The 17,354-nt window shown below is 49.3% G+C and overlaps 3 protein-coding genes and 2 long non-coding RNA genes across 8 annotated transcripts in view; 3 read left to right on the top strand and 2 right to left on the bottom strand.

The window, feature by feature from the left end:
• The window catches only part of LOC126988545 (3-hydroxyacyl-CoA dehydrogenase type-2-like), an 8,319-nt gene extending 1,496 nt beyond the window's left edge, over positions 1-6,823 (bottom strand). Inside the window, exons 1-5 of one of the 2 annotated variants that reach the window (XM_050846854.1) lie at positions 6,714-6,823; positions 4,525-4,692; positions 3,831-3,995; positions 3,430-3,667; positions 1,397-1,588 (exon numbers count right to left, since the gene is read on the bottom strand). In XM_050846854.1, the coding sequence (XP_050702811.1) occupies positions 1,398-1,588; positions 3,430-3,667; positions 3,831-3,995; positions 4,525-4,692; positions 6,714-6,722 (771 nt within the window). In that variant the 5' untranslated portion in view covers positions 6,723-6,823 and the 3' untranslated portion in view covers position 1,397. The remainder of the gene's footprint in view (positions 1-1,396; positions 1,589-3,429; positions 3,668-3,830; positions 3,996-4,524; positions 4,693-6,713) is intronic. The other variant, XM_050846855.1, reaches the window with a different exon arrangement.
• The window catches only part of LOC126988550 (uncharacterized), a 44,601-nt gene that overhangs the window by 18,887 nt on the left and 8,360 nt on the right, over positions 1-17,354 (bottom strand). The window lies entirely within an intron of this gene.
• Positions 4,710-6,682, top strand: LOC126988549 (uncharacterized). Of its 3 annotated transcripts, XR_007742237.1 has the most exons (5): positions 4,710-5,300; positions 5,428-5,515; positions 5,582-5,625; positions 5,730-5,817; positions 5,904-6,682. It is a non-coding gene; the product is annotated as an uncharacterized LOC126988549 (long non-coding RNA). The 3 variants fall into 3 exon arrangements; XR_007742236.1 differs by lacking the exon at positions 5,582-5,625 and having other exon boundaries at positions 5,710-5,817; XR_007742235.1 differs by lacking the exon at positions 5,582-5,625 and having other exon boundaries at positions 5,688-5,817.
• LOC126988542 (zinc finger protein 418-like) lies at positions 10,677-15,529 on the top strand. Its single transcript, XM_050846795.1, has 2 exons — positions 10,677-11,928; positions 15,453-15,529. Exon 1 carries the CDS (start codon positions 10,677-10,679, stop codon positions 11,925-11,927), a length of 1,251 nt encoding a protein of 416 aa, XP_050702752.1. The 3' UTR covers position 11,928; positions 15,453-15,529.
• Positions 14,348-15,529, top strand: LOC126988544 (zinc finger protein 782-like). The gene is made up of 2 exons (XM_050846853.1): positions 14,348-14,447; positions 14,532-15,529. The coding sequence occupies exons 1-2, from the start codon at positions 14,369-14,371 to the stop codon at positions 15,449-15,451; spliced, it is 999 nt and encodes a 332-aa protein (XP_050702810.1). The 5' UTR covers positions 14,348-14,368; the 3' UTR covers positions 15,452-15,529.

Genomic DNA, 17,354 nt, shown 5'->3' with positions numbered 1-17,354 from the left:
TCATAAACCTGCTACAGAGGAAGAGGAGGAGGAGGGATGGAGGAAGAAGGGAAGGAATGAAGGAGGAGGAGGATGTGAGGGAGGGAAGGAAGTCACCCTACTATAGAATGGATATCATGGTGTTAGAATCGGTGCAGAGGAGGATGACTAAGATGATTCAGGGGTTGAGAAACTTGCCATACGAGGAAAGACTCAAACAGCTAAACTTGCATTCTCTGGAAAGGCGAAGGGTGCGTGGAGACATGATCGAGGTTTATAAATGGATGAAGGGCTTTAATAAGGGGGATATTCATAAGGTTTTGTTGGTAAGAGAACCGGGTAGGACATGAAGTAATGGGTTTAAACTGGATAGATTCAGATTCAACAGGGACATAGGCAAAAACTGGTTTACTAACAGGGTGGTGGATGAGTGGAACAGGCTTAGCAGTCATGTAGTGAATGCGGATACAATTGTTGCATTAAAAAATAGATTAGATAAATTCATGGACAGCGATATTAGGTGGGGTTAGATACACGGGAGCTTAGGGTCAAAGGAGCTGCCTTGTACAGGGAGGGAGAATGACGGATTAAGGAAGGGAGAGAGAGGGGAGGAAAGTGAGGGAAGAAGGGAGGGAGGGAGAGTGAAGACAGAAAGGAAGGAAGGAAGGGAGAGAAAGAAAAAGGAACAGAGGAAGAAAGGGAGAGAAAGACAGATTGAGGGAGAAAGAGAAGGAAGGGAAAGAGAGGAAGGAGGGAGAAAGCAAAGGAAGGGAGAGAGAGGAAGGGAAGGAAGGGAGAGAGAGAGGAATGAATCAACAACACAGGTATAGAATCACACTCCACATACTAACCCTCCCTGCCTCTATCCTTACACCCACCAGAATCACTCCACATACTAACCCTCCCTGCCTCTATCCTTACACCCACCAGAATCACTCCACATACTAACCCTCCCTGCCTCTATCCTTACACCCACCAGAATCACTCCACATACTAACCCTCAATGAATCTATCCTTACACCCAAATGAATCACTCCACATACTAACCCTCCCTGCCTCTATCCTTACACCCACCAGAATCACTCCACATACTAACCCTCCCTGCCTCTATCCTTACACCCAAATGAATCACTCCACATACTAACCCTCCCTGCCTCTATCCTTACACCCACCAGAATCACTCCACATACTAACCCTCCCTGCCTCTATCCTTACACCCACCAGAATCACTCCACATACTAACCCTCCCTGCCTCTATCCTTACACCCACCAGAATCACTCCACATACTAACCCTCCCTGCCTCTATCCTTACACCCACCAGAATCACTCCACATACTAACCCTCCCTGCCTCTATCCTTACACCCACCAGAATCACTCCACATACTAACCCTCCCTGCCTCTATCCTTACACCCACCTCAAGCCTGCATCCTGAGGGCACCATCCAGCCTGACCACCTCCCCATTCATCATCGGGTTGGTCACGATCGCCTCCACCATCCGGGCGTACTCCGAGGGGTGGCCGAGGCGGGGGGGGAATGGCACGGTCTTAGCGAGGAATGTCTGGACCTTCTCCGGTAGTGCTTCCAGGAGTGGGGTGCGGAAAAGGCCTGTGGGGGGGAGGGGGCAGTTATGTTAGATGACCATATTTTTCGAGATTTTGTAGTTGTGGGCATTTCCAGGGGTGGTTTTGTGGCCCTGGTGGTAGTGTGGCCCTTCCTCTGTACCGTGAACCCAAGAAACGCATATTTGGCAAGGCTTTTGGGGCATTTCTATGGGTAGTTTTGACCCTGGTGGTAGTGTGACCCTTCCTCTGTACCAGTAACATAAAGAAACACATATTTAACAAGGCTTTCATTGGAGTTTGTAGCATTTCCAGGGGTAGTTTCATGACCCTGGTGGTAGTGTGGCCCTTCCTCTGTACCATGAACCTAAGAAACACATATTTGACAAGGCTTTCATAGGAGTTGTGGGCATTTCCAGGGGTAGTTTCATGACCCTGGTGGTAGTGTGGCCCTTCCTCTGTACCATGAACCTAAGAAACACATATTTGACAAGGCTTTCATAGGAGTTGTGGGCATTTCCAGGGGTAGTTTCATGACCCTGGTGGTAGTGTGACCCTTCCTCTATACTGTGAGCCTAATAAACGCATATTTGGCAAGGCTTTGTGGGCATTTCCATGGGTAGTTTTAACCCTGGTGGTAGTGTGACCCTTCCTCTGTACCAGTAACATAAAGAAACACATATTTAAGAAGGCTTTCATTGGAGTTTCTAGCATTTCCAGGGGTAGTTTCATGACATATTTGACAAGGCTTTCATAGGAGTTGTGGGCATTTCCAGGGGTAGTTTCATGACCCTGGTGGTAGTGTGGCCCTTCCTCTATACTGTGAGCCTAATAAACACATATTTGACAAGGCTTTTTGGGCATTTCTAGGGGTAGTTTTGTGGCCCTGGTGGTAGTGTGACCCTTCCTCTGTACCGTGAACCAAATAAACACATATTTGGCAAGGCTTTGGGGGCATTTCCATGGGTAGTTTTAACCCTGGTGGTAGTGTGACCCTTCCTCTGTACCAGTAACATAAAGAAACACACATCTGACAAGGCTTTCATTGAAGTTTTGGGAATTTCCAGGGGTAGTTTCATGACCCTTCTTCTGTATCATGATCATAAAGAAACACATATTTGACAAGGCATTCATAGGAGTTTCTAGCATTTCCAGGGGTAGTTTTATGACCCTGGTGGTAGTGTGACTCTTCCTCTGTACCATGAATCTAAGAAACACATATTTGACAAGGCTTTTGTAGGAGTTGTGGGCATTTCCAGGGGCAGTTTTATGACCCTGGTGGTAGTGTGCCCCTTCTTTTGTACTATGAACCTAAAAACACATATTTGACAAGGCTTTCATAGGAGTTGTGGGCATTTCCAGGGGTAGTTTTATGACCCTGGTGGTTGGAAAGTTTCGTTTAGTCGGCGCAACATCTGTGGTCATAAGCCGGAGAGAGACAGAAGGGGAAGGAATTATAGGAAGAGGGAACAGATCCCAGGAGACGGGACACAACCCCCAATTAATACCTGATACCTATTCACTGCCGGGTATCGGAAAAGCCGCCCAAATTTTTCCACTCCACCCGGGAATCAAACCCGGGCTCTCTCGGTCGTGAGTCGAGTGTGCTAACCACTGCACCACGAAGCCCCCACCCTGGTGATAGTGTGACCCTTCTTCTGTACCATGAACATAAAGAAACACATATTTGACAAGGCTTTTGTAGGAGTTGTGGGCATTTCCAGGGGCAGTTTTATGACCCTGGTGGTAGTGTGCCCCTTCTTTTGTACTATGAACCTAAAAACACATATTTGACAAGCCTTTCATAGGAGTTTCTAGCATTTCCAGTAGGTTTGACTAATGGTAAATAGCTTGAGAATAACCTTGCCTATGTCTTGCAATACTTACCAGGCGCGATCGTACACACACGAATCCCAACCACCGCCAAGTCTCTCGCTACCGGCAGGGTGAGTCCAACAATGCCCCCCTTGCTAGCCGCGTACGCTGCCTGGCCTATCTGTCCGTCGAACGCCGCGATGCTGGCCGTGTTTACAACCACCCCGCGCTGTCCATCCTCATTGGGTTCATTCTCCGCCATGAACGCAACGGCCAGTCGGGTCACATTGAAGGTTCCGCCAAGGTTGACCTGCGGAGGGAAGGGAGTGAGAGGGAGGGAGAGGGAGGAAGGAGTGAGACTGTAGGGAGGGAGAGCAAGAGAACCCGCCTGACCTTCCCACCCATCAACGCCGCTGTGTTTATGATGACCCCGATATCCCCCCCCCCCATCCCCCCCCCCCCCAAGCACCCACCGTCTGAACTCGCATGAAGTCCTCGAAGGAGTGGATGGTGCCCTTGTTGTGGCTGAAGATCTTGTTCGCGACCCCAATGCCGGCACAGTTCACAGTCACATCCAGGCGGCCGAACTTCCCGCGGCACACCATCAGCGCCGCCTCGACATCGCTGGGGGAGGTGACCTGTGGGGGGGGGGGGGGGGGGGGGGGGGCAAAACACAAAAAAAGAAAATATATGACGAAAAAAAGGAATGGAAATCAAATCATAATTCACACACACACGAAAAGGGAGAGAGGAAGGAAATGAATGTGTGAGAGAGAGAGAGAGAGAGAGAGAGAGAGAGAGAGAGAGAGAGAGAGAGAGAGAGAGAGAGAGATTTAAGTAGAGAGAAAATTAAGTTAGTAAAAGAGAGAGAGAGAGAGAGAGAGAGAGAGAGAGAGAGAGAGAGAGAGAGAGAGAGAGAGAGAGAGAGATAGAGATAGAAAAAGGGGAGAGATATGGAGAGAGAGAGAGAGAGAGAGAGAGAGAGAGAGAGAGAGAGAGAGAGAGAGAGAGAGAGAGAGAGAGAGAGAGAGAGAGAGAATTAATGATATATAAAAAAAATCACAAAAATAAAGACAAATTTAAAGAGAGAGAGAGAGAGAGAGAGAGAGAGAGAGAGAGAGAGAGAGAGAGAGAGAGAGAGTCACATATAGGTAGAAAGAAACTCACATCCGTTGGGGCGAACACCAGATCCTCGCTGCCCAACTCCTCCACGATCTTTGACCCCTGTGAACTCGGAAGGTCGCACATCACCACGCGACCTCCTTGCTTGAGAAAGTGCTCAACCGTCGCTCGGCCCAGCCCAGAGGCGCCCCCTGTGACCAAACCAACGACTCCCTGTGAAAAAATAGTAGTAGTAGTAGTAGTAGTAATAGTAGTAGTAGTAGTAGTAATAGTAGTAGTAGTAGTAGTAGTAATAGTAGTAGTAGTAGTAGTAATAGTAGTAGTAGTAGTAGTAATAGTAGTATCGGGAATAGGTATTGGTCAGTATCGGTAGGTCACAATATCATCGGGAGAAGGTTAGGTTTTATCGGCAACAGGTTAGGTTACTGTCCTCACCGTTGATGGCTTACGTTATCGGCGAAAGGTTAGTTTTATCGGCAAATAGGTTAGCATCCTCAACGTTGATTAGACTACAATGTTATCGGCAATGGGTTAGTGGTCTGTATCGGAAGGTCACAGTGTTATCGGCAAAAGGCTATTGTTATATCGGCAATGGGTAACTGGTCTGTATCGGAAGGTCAGTGTTATCGGCAAAAGGTTACTTATATCGGCAATGGGTAACTGGTCTGTATCGGAAGGTCAGTGTTATCGGCAAAAGGTTACTTATATCGGCAATAGGTAACTGGTCTGTATCGGAAGGTCAGTGTTATCGGCAAAAGGTTAGCGTTATATCGGCAATGGGTAACTGGTCTGTATTGGAAGGTCAGTGTTATCGGCAAAAGGTTACTTATATCGGCAATGGGTAACTGGTCTGTATCGGAAGGTCAGTGTTATCGGCAAAAGGTCACTGTTATATTGGCAAAAGGTCACTGTTATATTGGCAAAAGGTCACTGTTATATCGGCAAAAGGTCACTGTTATATCGGCAAAAGGTCACTGTTATATCGGCAAAAGGTCACTGTTATATCGGCAATAGGTCACTGTTATATCGGCAAAAGGTCACTGATATATCGGCAAAAGATCACTGATATATCGGCAATAGGTCACTGTTATATCTGCAAAAGGTCACTGTTATATCAGCAATAGGTCACTGTTATATCGGCAAAAGGTCACTGATATATCGGCAAAAGGTCAGTTATATCGGCAAAAGGTCAATTATATCGGCAAAAGGTCACTGTTATATCGGCAAAAGGTCAGTTATATCGGCAAAAGGTCACTGTTATATCGGCAAAAGGTCACTGTTATATCGGCAAAAGGTCACTGTTATATCGGCAAAAGGTCACTGTTATATCGGCAAAAGGTCATTGTTATATCGGCAAAAGGTCACAATAGGTCACTGTTATATCGGCAAAAGGTCACTGTTATATCGGCAAAAGGTCACAATAGGTCACTGTTATATCGGCAAAAGGTCACTGATATATCGGCAATAGGCAACTGGTCTGTATCGTAAGGTCATTAGGAAACTGTCCTTCACGGGGAAAGATGTTCTCATATTTCTCCTCATTCCGCCTTATTTACGCCATTATTTAAGGTCATACCCACCCCTATGGCTGCCTAAGGGTCCCGTCTACCTTACCTGGGCATATGGACAGGTAATATAGAAGGAGACAGGAGGAAAAAATGAAAATAACAGGCGGAGTATGTAGTGTCTGCGTGTGGGAGGGTAAGATGTTCTCATATTTCTCCACATTCCGCTTTATCTACGCCATTATTTAAGGTCATACCCACCCCTATGGTTCCCTAAGAGTCCCGTCTACCTTACCTGGGCATATGGACAGGTAATATAGAAGGAGACAGGAGGAAAAAGGAAAAATAACAGGCGGAGTATGTGTGTGTCTGCGTGTGGGAGGGTAAGATGTTCTCATATTTCTCCTCATTCCGCCTTATCTACGCCATTATTTAAGGTCATACCCACCTCTATGGCTGCCTAAGGGTCCCGTCTACCTTACCTGGGCATATGGACAGGTAATATAGAAGGAGACAGGAGGAAAAAATGAAAATAACAGGCGGAGTATGTGAGTGTTTGCGTGTGGGAGGGTAAGATGTTCTCATATTTCTCCTCATCCCGCCTTATCTACGCCATTATTTAAGGTCATACCCACCTCTATGGCTGCCTAAGAGTCCCGTCTACCTTACCTGGGCATATGGACAGGTAACATAGAAGGAGACAGGAGAAAAAAAGGAAAAATAACAGACCTTCAGCATGGTGTTATGGATCTGTAGCCGGGGACGGGAATTACATAGATATCCATAGAGGTTTCTACTTGCGTACAGGAGGCCTCATGGACCCTACAAGTACAAGGAGGGATTACTTATAGGATGTTAGAATTTATATATAACGAAGGAAGACTTGTTAACGTATATACAGATTAATACTTGGAGGAAATATCTCTACTCACTTGCGTTATCCGTGTTTGTTCCTCGATGCCCCCCGTAGGTTCTCTCCAACGGGTCAACTGTAAAGCAAGAGCAAGAGCAGAGGACATTTACTAACCAAGATTGTCGTACTAGGCATATATTTTTCGTCTGCTTGAGGCCACAAAACTATCGCGCCTACACTGATAACGAGACATATTTACAATTAGTGTTCAAATGGTTAATACTCGATGTTTTTCTGCAATGGTTACGGGTCAGAAACAGGAAAATACGATGATGTTCTGAGTACGATAATCTGGTAACGCTGATACTAACACGGGCAAGTGATTGATGGATTGATTAATTGATGGGTTGCCTGAATGAAGGTTTATTATTGCAAAGAGTACACAGCAAATGAGAAGGGAGGGACATATGCCATCCCAACCCTAGGACATAGTGTGATATGCAGTTATATAAGAAACGTGTACAGTACTCAGATAAACATACAGGGAGGAAATGGTGAGACCCGTAATATGATGAGAGAATGACCGCCAGCAGGGTGCAGGGAGTGGTAATGAGCCATGGCGTTATAGAACATCTCGTCATCCGTGTTTGTTCCTCCATGTTTACACGGAGGAGGCCGCGGCGCAGGGTTGCCAGGTTGGCGGGAAATTTTGATGCGGTTTTTTGGGCGGATTTCTGTCCTGCTTGGCGATTTCTTGGCGTCCTTGCGTCATTTTGTCCAGTAAATTTCATATCATTCTTAATATCAAAATTATCTTCGAGGCCGCTATATATGATGACCCCTGCCCGCCCTCACACCCTGCCCTCACTCCCTGCCCGCCCTCACACCCTGCCCTCACTCCCTGCCCGCCCTCACACCCTGCCCTCACTCCCTGCCCGCCCTCACACCCTGCCCTCACTCCCTGCCCGCCCTCACACCCTGCCCTCACTCCCTGCCCGCCCTCACACCCTGCCCTCACTCCCTGCCCGCCCTCACTCCCTGCCCGCCCTCACACCCTGCCCTCACTCCCGGCCCGCCCTCACTCCCTGCCCGCCCTCACACCCTGGGTCACGGCCCCTCCCTGCCCGCCCTCACACCCTGCCCTCACTCCCTGCCCGCCCTCACACCCTGGGTCACGGCCACTCCCTGCCCGCCCTCACACCCTGCCCTCACTCCCTGCCCGCCCTCACACCCTGGGTCACGGCCACTCCCTGCCCGCCCTCACACCCTGCCCTCACTCCCTGCCCGCCCTCACACCCTGGGTCACCACTCCTGCCTGCCCTCACACCCTGCCCTCACTCCCTGCCCGCCCTCACACCCTGGGTCACGGCCACTACCTGCCCGCCCTCACACCCTGCCCTCACTCCCTGCCCGCCCTCACACCCTGGGTCACGGCCCACTCCCTGCCCGCCCTCACACCCTGCCCTCACTCCCTGCCCGCCCTCACACCCTGGGTCACGGCACTCCTCCTGCCCGCCCTCACACCCTGCCCCTCCCTGCCCGCCCTCACACCCTGCGTCACGGCCACTCCCTGCCCGCCCTCACACCCTGCCCTCACTCCCTGCCCGCCCTCACACCCTGCCCTCACTCCCTGCCCGCCCGCACCCCCTGGGTCACGGCCACTCCCTGCCCGCCCTCACACCCTGCCCTCACTCCCAGCCCGCCCTCACACCCTGCCCTCACCCTGCCCGCCCTCACACCCTGCCCCTCCCTGCCCGCCCTCACACCCCTGCCCCTCACTCCCTGCCCCCCCTGCCCGCCCTCACACCCCTGCGTCACGGCCACTCCTGCCCGCCCTCACACCCTGCCCTCCTCCCTGCCCGCCTCACACCCTGCCCTCACTCCCTGCCCGCCCTCACACCCTGCGTCACCCCCTCCCCTGCCCGCCCTCACACCCTGCCCTCACTCCCTGCCCGCCCTCACACCCTGGGTCACGGCCCCTCCCTGCCCGCCCGCACCCTGCCCTCACTCCCTGCCCGCCCTCACCCCCTGCGTCACGGCCACTCCCCGCCCGCCCACACACCCAGCCCTCACTCCCTGCCCGCCTCACACCCTGCCCTCACTCCCTGCCCGCCCTCACACCCTGGGTCACGGCCCACTCCCTGCCCGCCCTCACACCATGCCCTCACTCCCTGCCCGCCCTCACACCCTGGGTCACGGCCCACTCCCTGCCCGCGACCTCTCCCTACTAATTACCCCTGTCTCCCCCTTCCCTCTCCGTCTCCCTTCCCTTTCCCTCTCCTTGCCCTTGGTCACGTCAGGTCAAGAGGGGAGGGCACTAGGCCTAAGGAAGTGAATTTCCATACATGTGGTAGAGTCTCCGCTCCGGCTGGGTGCTGGAGCATAGGCTCGAGACCTACCCGGTGCCATGGGAGTGGAAAGGTTAATTTGTTGGGCCTCCTTGAAAGAATCAGCCATCTCTCCACCAGCCGTCTGGGTGCATGGTTGGCGGCATGCACCGCCTTAATTAATTACTCCCTTAATTGTGGTATATCCCCAATGAAATAGTACGCCCCCCCTTCCAGAGTCGTGAAACGGCATTTATTGCCAAGAATTTGTGCCGACATCGTCAATGTACGTTAACCCTTTCACTCGTCACATACCGTCACGTGGACACGGACCTGGATTATACAACTATAGAGGCAAATAGTTATAGCTACAGGTATGGGCTAAAGATAATTTCTGTCTCTCTCCTATTGCAAAGCACAATTCTTATATTAAAGTAGCATTTTATTTATTGCCGTTAATAATTAACTTATTCAGTATCATGTGATACATATTTGTTTCTTTTGTGGGTAATTAGTAGGCTATAGGCTATATGATATTGTTTATAAAATAAACTATCAATCATATGGGATTTATGTGTAATTTATGTTGAAATTATGTTTTATGTTTACTTATGTTAATTCTAGAAAAAAATACAATGTTCTGGATAATGAAAAAGTCTACGTATTATGAAAAAGTCTAAGTATAATGCCTCAATGCTATTTGCCTTTCTTAAGGCGGGGGGAAGCACATTGGTCTGGCGGGATTTGGCGGTTTTCGGGGCGGGGTGTGGCGGGGGTGTGCACGCCCCCACCTGCTGGCAACCCTCGGCGGCACCCACCCGGCTGGCTCACTCTCACAGCACCTCAGCACCACATTACCCTACAGCCCCTCAGCACCAGCCCGCCAGGCACTGCAGAAGCAAGGAGAGGCAGCGGTGCTGAAGTGAGGGTCTGGGGCGGGTGCTGTGCTCAGCACCACTGACTTGAGGACTCCTTGGTGCATCCCGCGCCTGGCCTGCTGGCTTGGTCCCTGAGTGTGCTGAAGTGAGGGTCTGGGGCGGGTGCTGTGCTCAGCACCACTGACTTGAGGACTCCTTGGTGCATCCCGCGCCTGGCCTGCTGGCTTGGTCCCTGAGTGTGCTGAAGTGAGGGTCTGGGGCGGGTGCTGTGCTCAGCACCACTGACTTGAGGACTCCTTGGTGCATCCCGCGCCTGGCCTGCTGGCTTGGTCCCTGAGTGTGGTGTCGGGGAACCTTGCCGCCCGCTGCAGCTTCCCTGAGGTTCCTGCAAGGCCTGCCGCCTCCTCACAGCAGGAGCAGTGTTGCAGTGGAGGCTGCAGGGCCGGGCAGCAGCCTGAGTGGCCGGGACCAGCAGGAGCAGACTGCCCCTGGTGTGAGGATCAGGGGTGATCCACCACCACCTTGCTGCTGGCATCTCCAGCCATAAAGGAAAGGGAACGTTTGAGTGTGAGAAGATTGGAGACTGAGAGCAAGTTCACCAGACACAGCCTTGCACTCACTGCTGAAGGAAACCATGAGTGCCCAGAGTGTGGCCAAAGACTCCCTGGGAAGGGTGGCCTCTACAATTACACCCACACACTCTGATGGAAAAACTCATGAATGCCAAGAGTGTGGCAAAAAGTTCACTAGCAAAAATGACCTCAAAAGACACACCCGTACACACACTGGTGAAAGACCTCATGAATGCCAAGAATGTGGCAAAGGGTTCAGTACAAAACAGATCCTCAACAGACACACCCTTACACACACTGGTGAAAGACCTCATGAATGCCAAGAGTGTGGGAGAAAGTTCAGCCTGAAGGGTACCCTCAACACACACACCCGTACACACACTGGTGAAAGACCTCATGAATGCCAAGAGTGTGGCAAAAAGTTCAGTAAAAAACGGGACCTCGATAGACACACCCTTACACACACTGGTGAAAGACCTCATAAATGCCAAGAGTGTGGCAAAAAGTTCAGTAAAAAACGGGACCTCGATAGACACACCCTTACACACACTGGTGAAAGACCTCATGAATGCCAAGAGTGTGGCAAAAAGTTCAGCGTGAAGAGTCACCTTAGAGAACACACCCTTACACACACTAATGAAAGACCTCATGAATGCCGTGAATGTGGCAAAACATTTCGTGCTAAGACTCACCTCAACAAACACATCATTACACACACCAATGAAAGACCTCATGAATGCCGTGAATGTGGCAAAAAGTTCAGTACGAAGCAGGGCCTCAACACACACACCCTAACACACACTGGTGAAAGTCCTCATGAATGCCAAGAGTGTGGCAAAAAGTTCAGTACAAACCGGAGCCTCAACATACACACTCTTACACACACTGGTGAAAGACCTCATGAATGCCATTACTGTGGCAAAAAGTTCAGCCAGAAGATTCACCTTAACAAACACACCCTTACACACACTGGTGAAAGACCTCATGAATGTCGTTACTGTGGGAGAAAGTTCAGCCGTAAGATCTCCCTCAAGGAACACACCTTTACACACACTGGTGAAAGACCTCATGAATGCCGTGAGTGTGGCAAAAAGTTCACTACGAAGCAGAGCCTCAACACACACACCCTTACACACACTGGTGAAAGACCTCATGAGTGCCCAGAGTGTGACAAAAGGTTCAGTACTGTTTCTTATTTGAACCAGCACATCTTCCGACACTCTGGCCTGAGAGAGTTCAAGTGTGATGTTTGTGGGAAACATTTCAAATTGAAGAATGATATTGCCCGGCACATGAAGATCCACTTCCCCTGAGGTGTTGTGTTGTGCTGCTGTGTGTGGTGGTGGAGGGAAGTGTAGCACAGAACAACAAATAAATAGTACATTCTTATTCCTGTACATCATGTATATGTATTTACCTAGTTGTGGTATGCAGGGCCTGAGCTACACCCCTGGTCCTGTCTCCACGCCTCTGTCCATCCAGTGTTGCCTTCAATATAACTCTTTGCCTCCACTACTTCTTTTAATAATCATTCCATGTGTTTGTATTTCTATGGGGAAAACTGTACTTCTTTGTGTTGTTGTGTTCCCCTCCTCACCTTCTCCCTGTGACCTCTCAACCCTGTCTCGTCTTGTTCAATGGTGGGTCCATCAGCTGGTTCCTCGGGGTCCTGCATGGGTTCATACAAACTGTTATACCAGGTCTGCTCTTTCTCTTCCTTCTTCGGGTGATGTGGAAGGAAGGAGTTGAAGAGGTTATACTCTTATTTATTGCTATATATTGGGATTTCCTTCTTCGGGTGATGTGGAAGGAAGGAGTTGAAGAGGTCTATATATTGCTACATCTCTGCGTCACTTCTCCTTAACATATTAATATAAGTTAATATATGTTAGCGTTAAGGACTATGTGCAAGAGAGAGAATTAGTGTAAAAGGGCTATTTATTACACTGGCCAAATTTTCCGTGGAGCTTCAGTCAAACCAGGTGCTGGCCAAGGTGAGCTGCACGTCATGGCCAAGGTGAGCTGCACGTCATGGCCAAGGTGAGCTGCACGTCATGTCCAGGGTGAGCTGCACGTCATGTCCAAGGTGAGCTGCACGTCATGTCCAGGGTGAGCTGCACGTCATGGCCAAGGTGAGCTGCACGTCATGGCCAAGGTGAGCTGCACGTCATGTCCAGGGTGAGCTGCACGTCATGGCCAAGGTGAGCTGCACGTCATGTCCAGGGTGAGCTGCACGTCATGGCCAAGGTGAGCTGCACGTCATGTCCAAGGTGAGCTGCACGTCATGGCCAAGGTGAGCTGCACGTCATGTCCAAGGTGAGCTGCACGTCATGGCCAAGGTGAGCTGCACGTCATGGCCAAGGTGAGCTGCACGTCATGTCGCCCAGCCGTGTTTGGCACCATGCTGCCAACGCTTCCTTACCCGTAGTGACACGTGTAGCTATCCTGGAAGTCTTGTCACACACACACACACACACACACACAAACACGCGCGTACAGTGTAGAAACATCTCTGAAGGGACATGAAACAAAGAAATAGAAGGGAAGATGCCTGAGCCACTCGAGGAAATAGTAATGCTGAGTAGAGTGGAACAATCCGGGAACTCCCTCACCACCTCCGCCTGTGTGTGTGTGTGTGTGTGGCGGGCGTGGCTGGTACATTGTGCATAGCTGTGCCGTGCACGCATAAATAATCATTAAGCTGTCATCTATTTGAGTTATCTCGATTTTGTTCGCGCTCGTTTACTTGTCCTGTTCTTTATATACGCCGATGTGTGAAATAAGATTATTATTATTATTATTATTATCATCAGAGGAAGACAACGGGGGGGTCTGCACGGTGCTGGGGCTGTACCAAGGTCTGCGAGAGGCCTTAATTGGCTGTACGGAGACAAAAAGGAAACGGAGAGAATTGTCAAGCTGTGAATGTGTTGCTGGCGCAGTGCTGGGAGAAAAGGGCGTGATTTCAGCAACGAACAGAAAGTCTGAGAGTTACGCACTATTGAAAAGGAAAGTGTGTGAATAAGAAGAGTGGACCGAGAGGAGGAAGACCTAGAAAGAGATACAAAGCCCAACAAGGAGACCTCCGGCTCCGTGTTTGTTCCTCCATGCCGCCGCGCCAGTGTTTACACCGAGGAGGCCGCGGGGTGACGCTGCTTGCCTCAGCACCTCGCAGCCCCCAGCACCTCGTTACCTTACAGCACCTCAGCACCAGCCCGCCAGGCACTGCAGAAGCAAGGAGAGGCAGCGGTGCTGAAGTGAGGGTCTGGGGCGGGTGCTGTGCTCAGCACCACTGACTTGAGGACTCCTTGGTGCATCCCGCGCCTGGCCTGCTGGCTTGGTCCCTGAGTGTGCTGAAGTGAGGGTCTGGGGCGGGTGCTGTGCTCAGCACCACTGACTTGAGGACTCCTTGGTGCATCCCGCGCCTGGCCTGCTGGCTTGGTCCCTGAGTGTGGTGTCGGGGAACCTTGCCGCCCGCTGCAGCTTCCCTGAGGTTCCTGCAAGGCCTGCCGCCTCCTCACAGCAGGAGCAGTGTTGCAGTGGAGGCTGCAGGGCCGGGCAGCAGCCTGAGTGGCCGGGACCAGCAGGAGCAGACTGCCCCTGGTGTGAGGATCAGGGGTGATCAGGAGAACCACCACCACCTTGCTGCTGGCATCTCCAGCCATAAAGGAAAGGGAACGTTTGAGTGTGAGAAGATTGGAGACTGAGAGCAAGTTCACCAGACACAGCCTTGCACTCACTGCTGAAGGAAACCATGAGTGCCCAGAGTGTGGCCAAAGACTCCCTGGGAAGGGTGGCCTCTACAATTACACCCACACACTCTGATGGAAAAAATCATGAATGCCAAGAGTGTGGCAAAAAGTTCAGCCTGAAGAGTTCCCTCAACAAACACACCCTTACACACACTGGTGAAAGACCTCATGAATGCCAAGAGTGTGGCAAAAAGTTCAGTAGAAAAGAGAAACTCAACAAACACACCCTTACACACACTGGTGAAAGACCTCATGAATGCCGTGAGTGTGGCAAAAAGTTCAGCCAGAAGAGTAACCTCAACACACACACCCTTACACACACTGGTGAAAGACCTCATGAATGCCAAGAGTGTGGCAAAAAGTTCAAAGCAAAAGGCCACCTCAACACACACACCCTTACACACACTAGCGAAAGACCTCATGAATGCCAAGAGTGTTTCAAAAAGTTCAGCAGAAAACAGGACCTCAACATACACACCCTTACACACACTGGTGAAAGACCTCATGAATGCCAAGAGTGTGGCAAAAAGTTTAGCCATAAGAGTACCCTCAACAAACACACCCTCACACACACTGGTGAAAGACCTCATGAATGCCAAGAGTGTGGCAAAAAGTTCAGCCATAAGAGTATCCTCAACACACACACCTTTACTCACACTGGTGAAAGACCTCAAGAATGCCGTGAATGTGGCAAAAAGTTCAGCCGGAAGAGTATCCTTAACAGACACACTCTTACGCACACTGGTGAAAGACCTCATGAATGCCCCGAGTGTGGCAAAAAGTTCAGCGTGAAGAGTATCCTCAACAAACACACCCTTACGCACACTGGTGAAAGACCTCATGAATGCCAAGAGTGTGGCAAAAAGTTCAACCAGATAATTACCCTCAAGCAACACATCCTTACACACACTGGTGAAAGACCTCATGAATGCCCAGAGTGTGACAAAAGGTTCAGTACTAAGTCTAATTTGAACCAGCACATCTTCCGACACTCTGGCATGAGAGAGTTGAAGTGTGATGTTTGTGGGAAACATTTCAAGGTGAAGAATGATATTGCCAAACACATGAAGATCCACTTCCGCTGAGGTGTTGTGTTGTGCTGCTGTGTGTGGTGGTGGAGGGAAGTGTAGCACAGAGAACAACAAATAAATAGTACAATCTTTTTCTCATTCTTCTTGAGTGTGTCCTGGGACCTGTTACTACTGCACTTTAATTACCACTGTTCTACATTAAGTACAGGAACCATACTAGCTAATGTGAAACCCATACCCAAAGTAAATAATGAGTACGTATTATGTTTACAAATAGATATATAAGTTTTTCATGTTGCTCACCTAAAATTCTCAAGACAATATAAAACACGCCATGCAGGGATCACCATGCATCACAGACTGTCATATGCCCTCTAGTAAACTGGAAACTGACTGCCCTTCATAATACTGGTGACACGTGTATCCTGGAAGTCTTGTCTCACACACATACGTGGTGTAGAAACATCTTTGAAGGGACATGAAAAAAAAAAATAGAATGGAAGATGATTGACCCACTCGAGGAAATAGTACAGTAGCAGCTTTTAACGTCTCACACACAAACACACATATGTACAGTGTAGAAACTTTAGCTTTGAAGGGACATTGACAAATTATAAAAGGGAAGCGTGAAGAGAGAACATTAGTTAATTTCTTTCCCGCTCGCTGCTTCGAAGACACTCCTCGTCACTGAGAGTACCGTTCGGTCCAACTGGTCTCCTCGCGGGAAGGGGAAGAGATTGATTGATGACGCGGGGGAGTCACGTCATGCTCGAGCGATCTCTGTTTTTTCTTTAATTCTTTGATTGAGATTGATTGATGACGCGGGGGAGTCACGTCATGCTCGAGCGATCTGTTTTTTCTTTAATTCTTTGATTGAGATTGATTGATGACGCGGGGGAGTCACGTCATGCTTGAGCGATATGTTTTTTCTTTAATTCTTTGATTGAGATTGATTGATGACGCGGGGGGGTCACGTCATGCTTGAGCGATCTGTTTTTTCTTTAATTCTTTGATTGAGATTGATTGATGACGCGGGGGAGTCACGTCATGCTTGAGCGATCTGTTTTTTCTTTAATTCTTTGATTGAGATTGATTGATGACGCGGGGGAGTCACGTCATGCTTGAGCGATCTGTTTTTTCTTTAATTCTTTGATTGATAGCACATTTCATGTATATTAGTAGACATCCGGCTCTGCAAGGGCAAGTAAGGGGGAGTTTAATAATTTACTGCATGTGAATACCGATTAATAATGAAAATAACATGAAACAGTAAATATTAAATGTTGAATGCTAGGCTATGTTGAGTATTAGGCAACCCATGTTATATACGTGTAACGCATCAAAATTCCTTATGTAAAGACAGATCTCCCTTAATGTACCTGAATGAGAAGAAATATGGGTATCTGAAATGCTATAAATCGTGCGAGTATGATCAGACTTTACTGTTTGATATAGAAGTTGTTCTTTCGTTTGCTTTCAGAGGGCTTGAATTTTTTCCTTTTGGATACAGAAACATTCAAAGTTATCACTGAAAATATAGTTGATCTTCACGCAATCATGAACTTTTAATGCGCAGGTGCCACATCTATGTTCGCGAGTGGAGATTGATTGATTGATAGTTTATTGTTGCAAGTAAAACAACAAGGGAGAAGGGAGGAACATGCCATCCCAACCCCCAGGCAGAGATTAAGACTGATAGATTGATTGATAGTTTATTGTTGCAAGTAAAACAACAAGGGAGAAGGGAGGAACATGCCATCCCAACCCCCAGGCAGGACAGAGTGAGATTATACAACTATTAATACATGTGTAGGTAGCGACGGAATGAAACAGACTATAGTGTTTGTATTTCTATGGGGAAAACTGTATTTCTTTGTGTTGCTGTGTTCCCTTCCACACCTTCTCCCTGTGACCTCTCAACCCTGTCTTGTTCAATGGTGGGTCCATCAGCTGGTTC

This window comes from Eriocheir sinensis, chromosome 69, assembly GCF_024679095.1.
Source record: "Eriocheir sinensis breed Jianghai 21 chromosome 69, ASM2467909v1, whole genome shotgun sequence".
Classification (NCBI taxonomy): Eukaryota; Metazoa; Arthropoda; class Malacostraca; order Decapoda; family Varunidae; genus Eriocheir; species Eriocheir sinensis.
Note: the sequence above shows the minus strand (reverse complement) of the source record. Positions and strands in the feature narration are given on the sequence as shown.

Coding starts and splice junctions, on each gene's coding strand:
- LOC126988542 (XM_050846795.1), top strand. CDS start 10,677: ATGAGTGCCCAGAGTGTGGCCAAAGACTCCCTGGGAAGGGTGGCCTCT.
- LOC126988544 (XM_050846853.1), top strand. CDS start 14,369: ATGAGTGCCCAGAGTGTGGCCAAAGACTCCCTGGGAAGGGTGGCCTCT. Junction 14,448..14,531: donor CACACACTCTGATGGAAAAA/ATCATGAATGCC, acceptor CTGGTGAAAGAC/CTCATGAATGCCAAGAGTGT.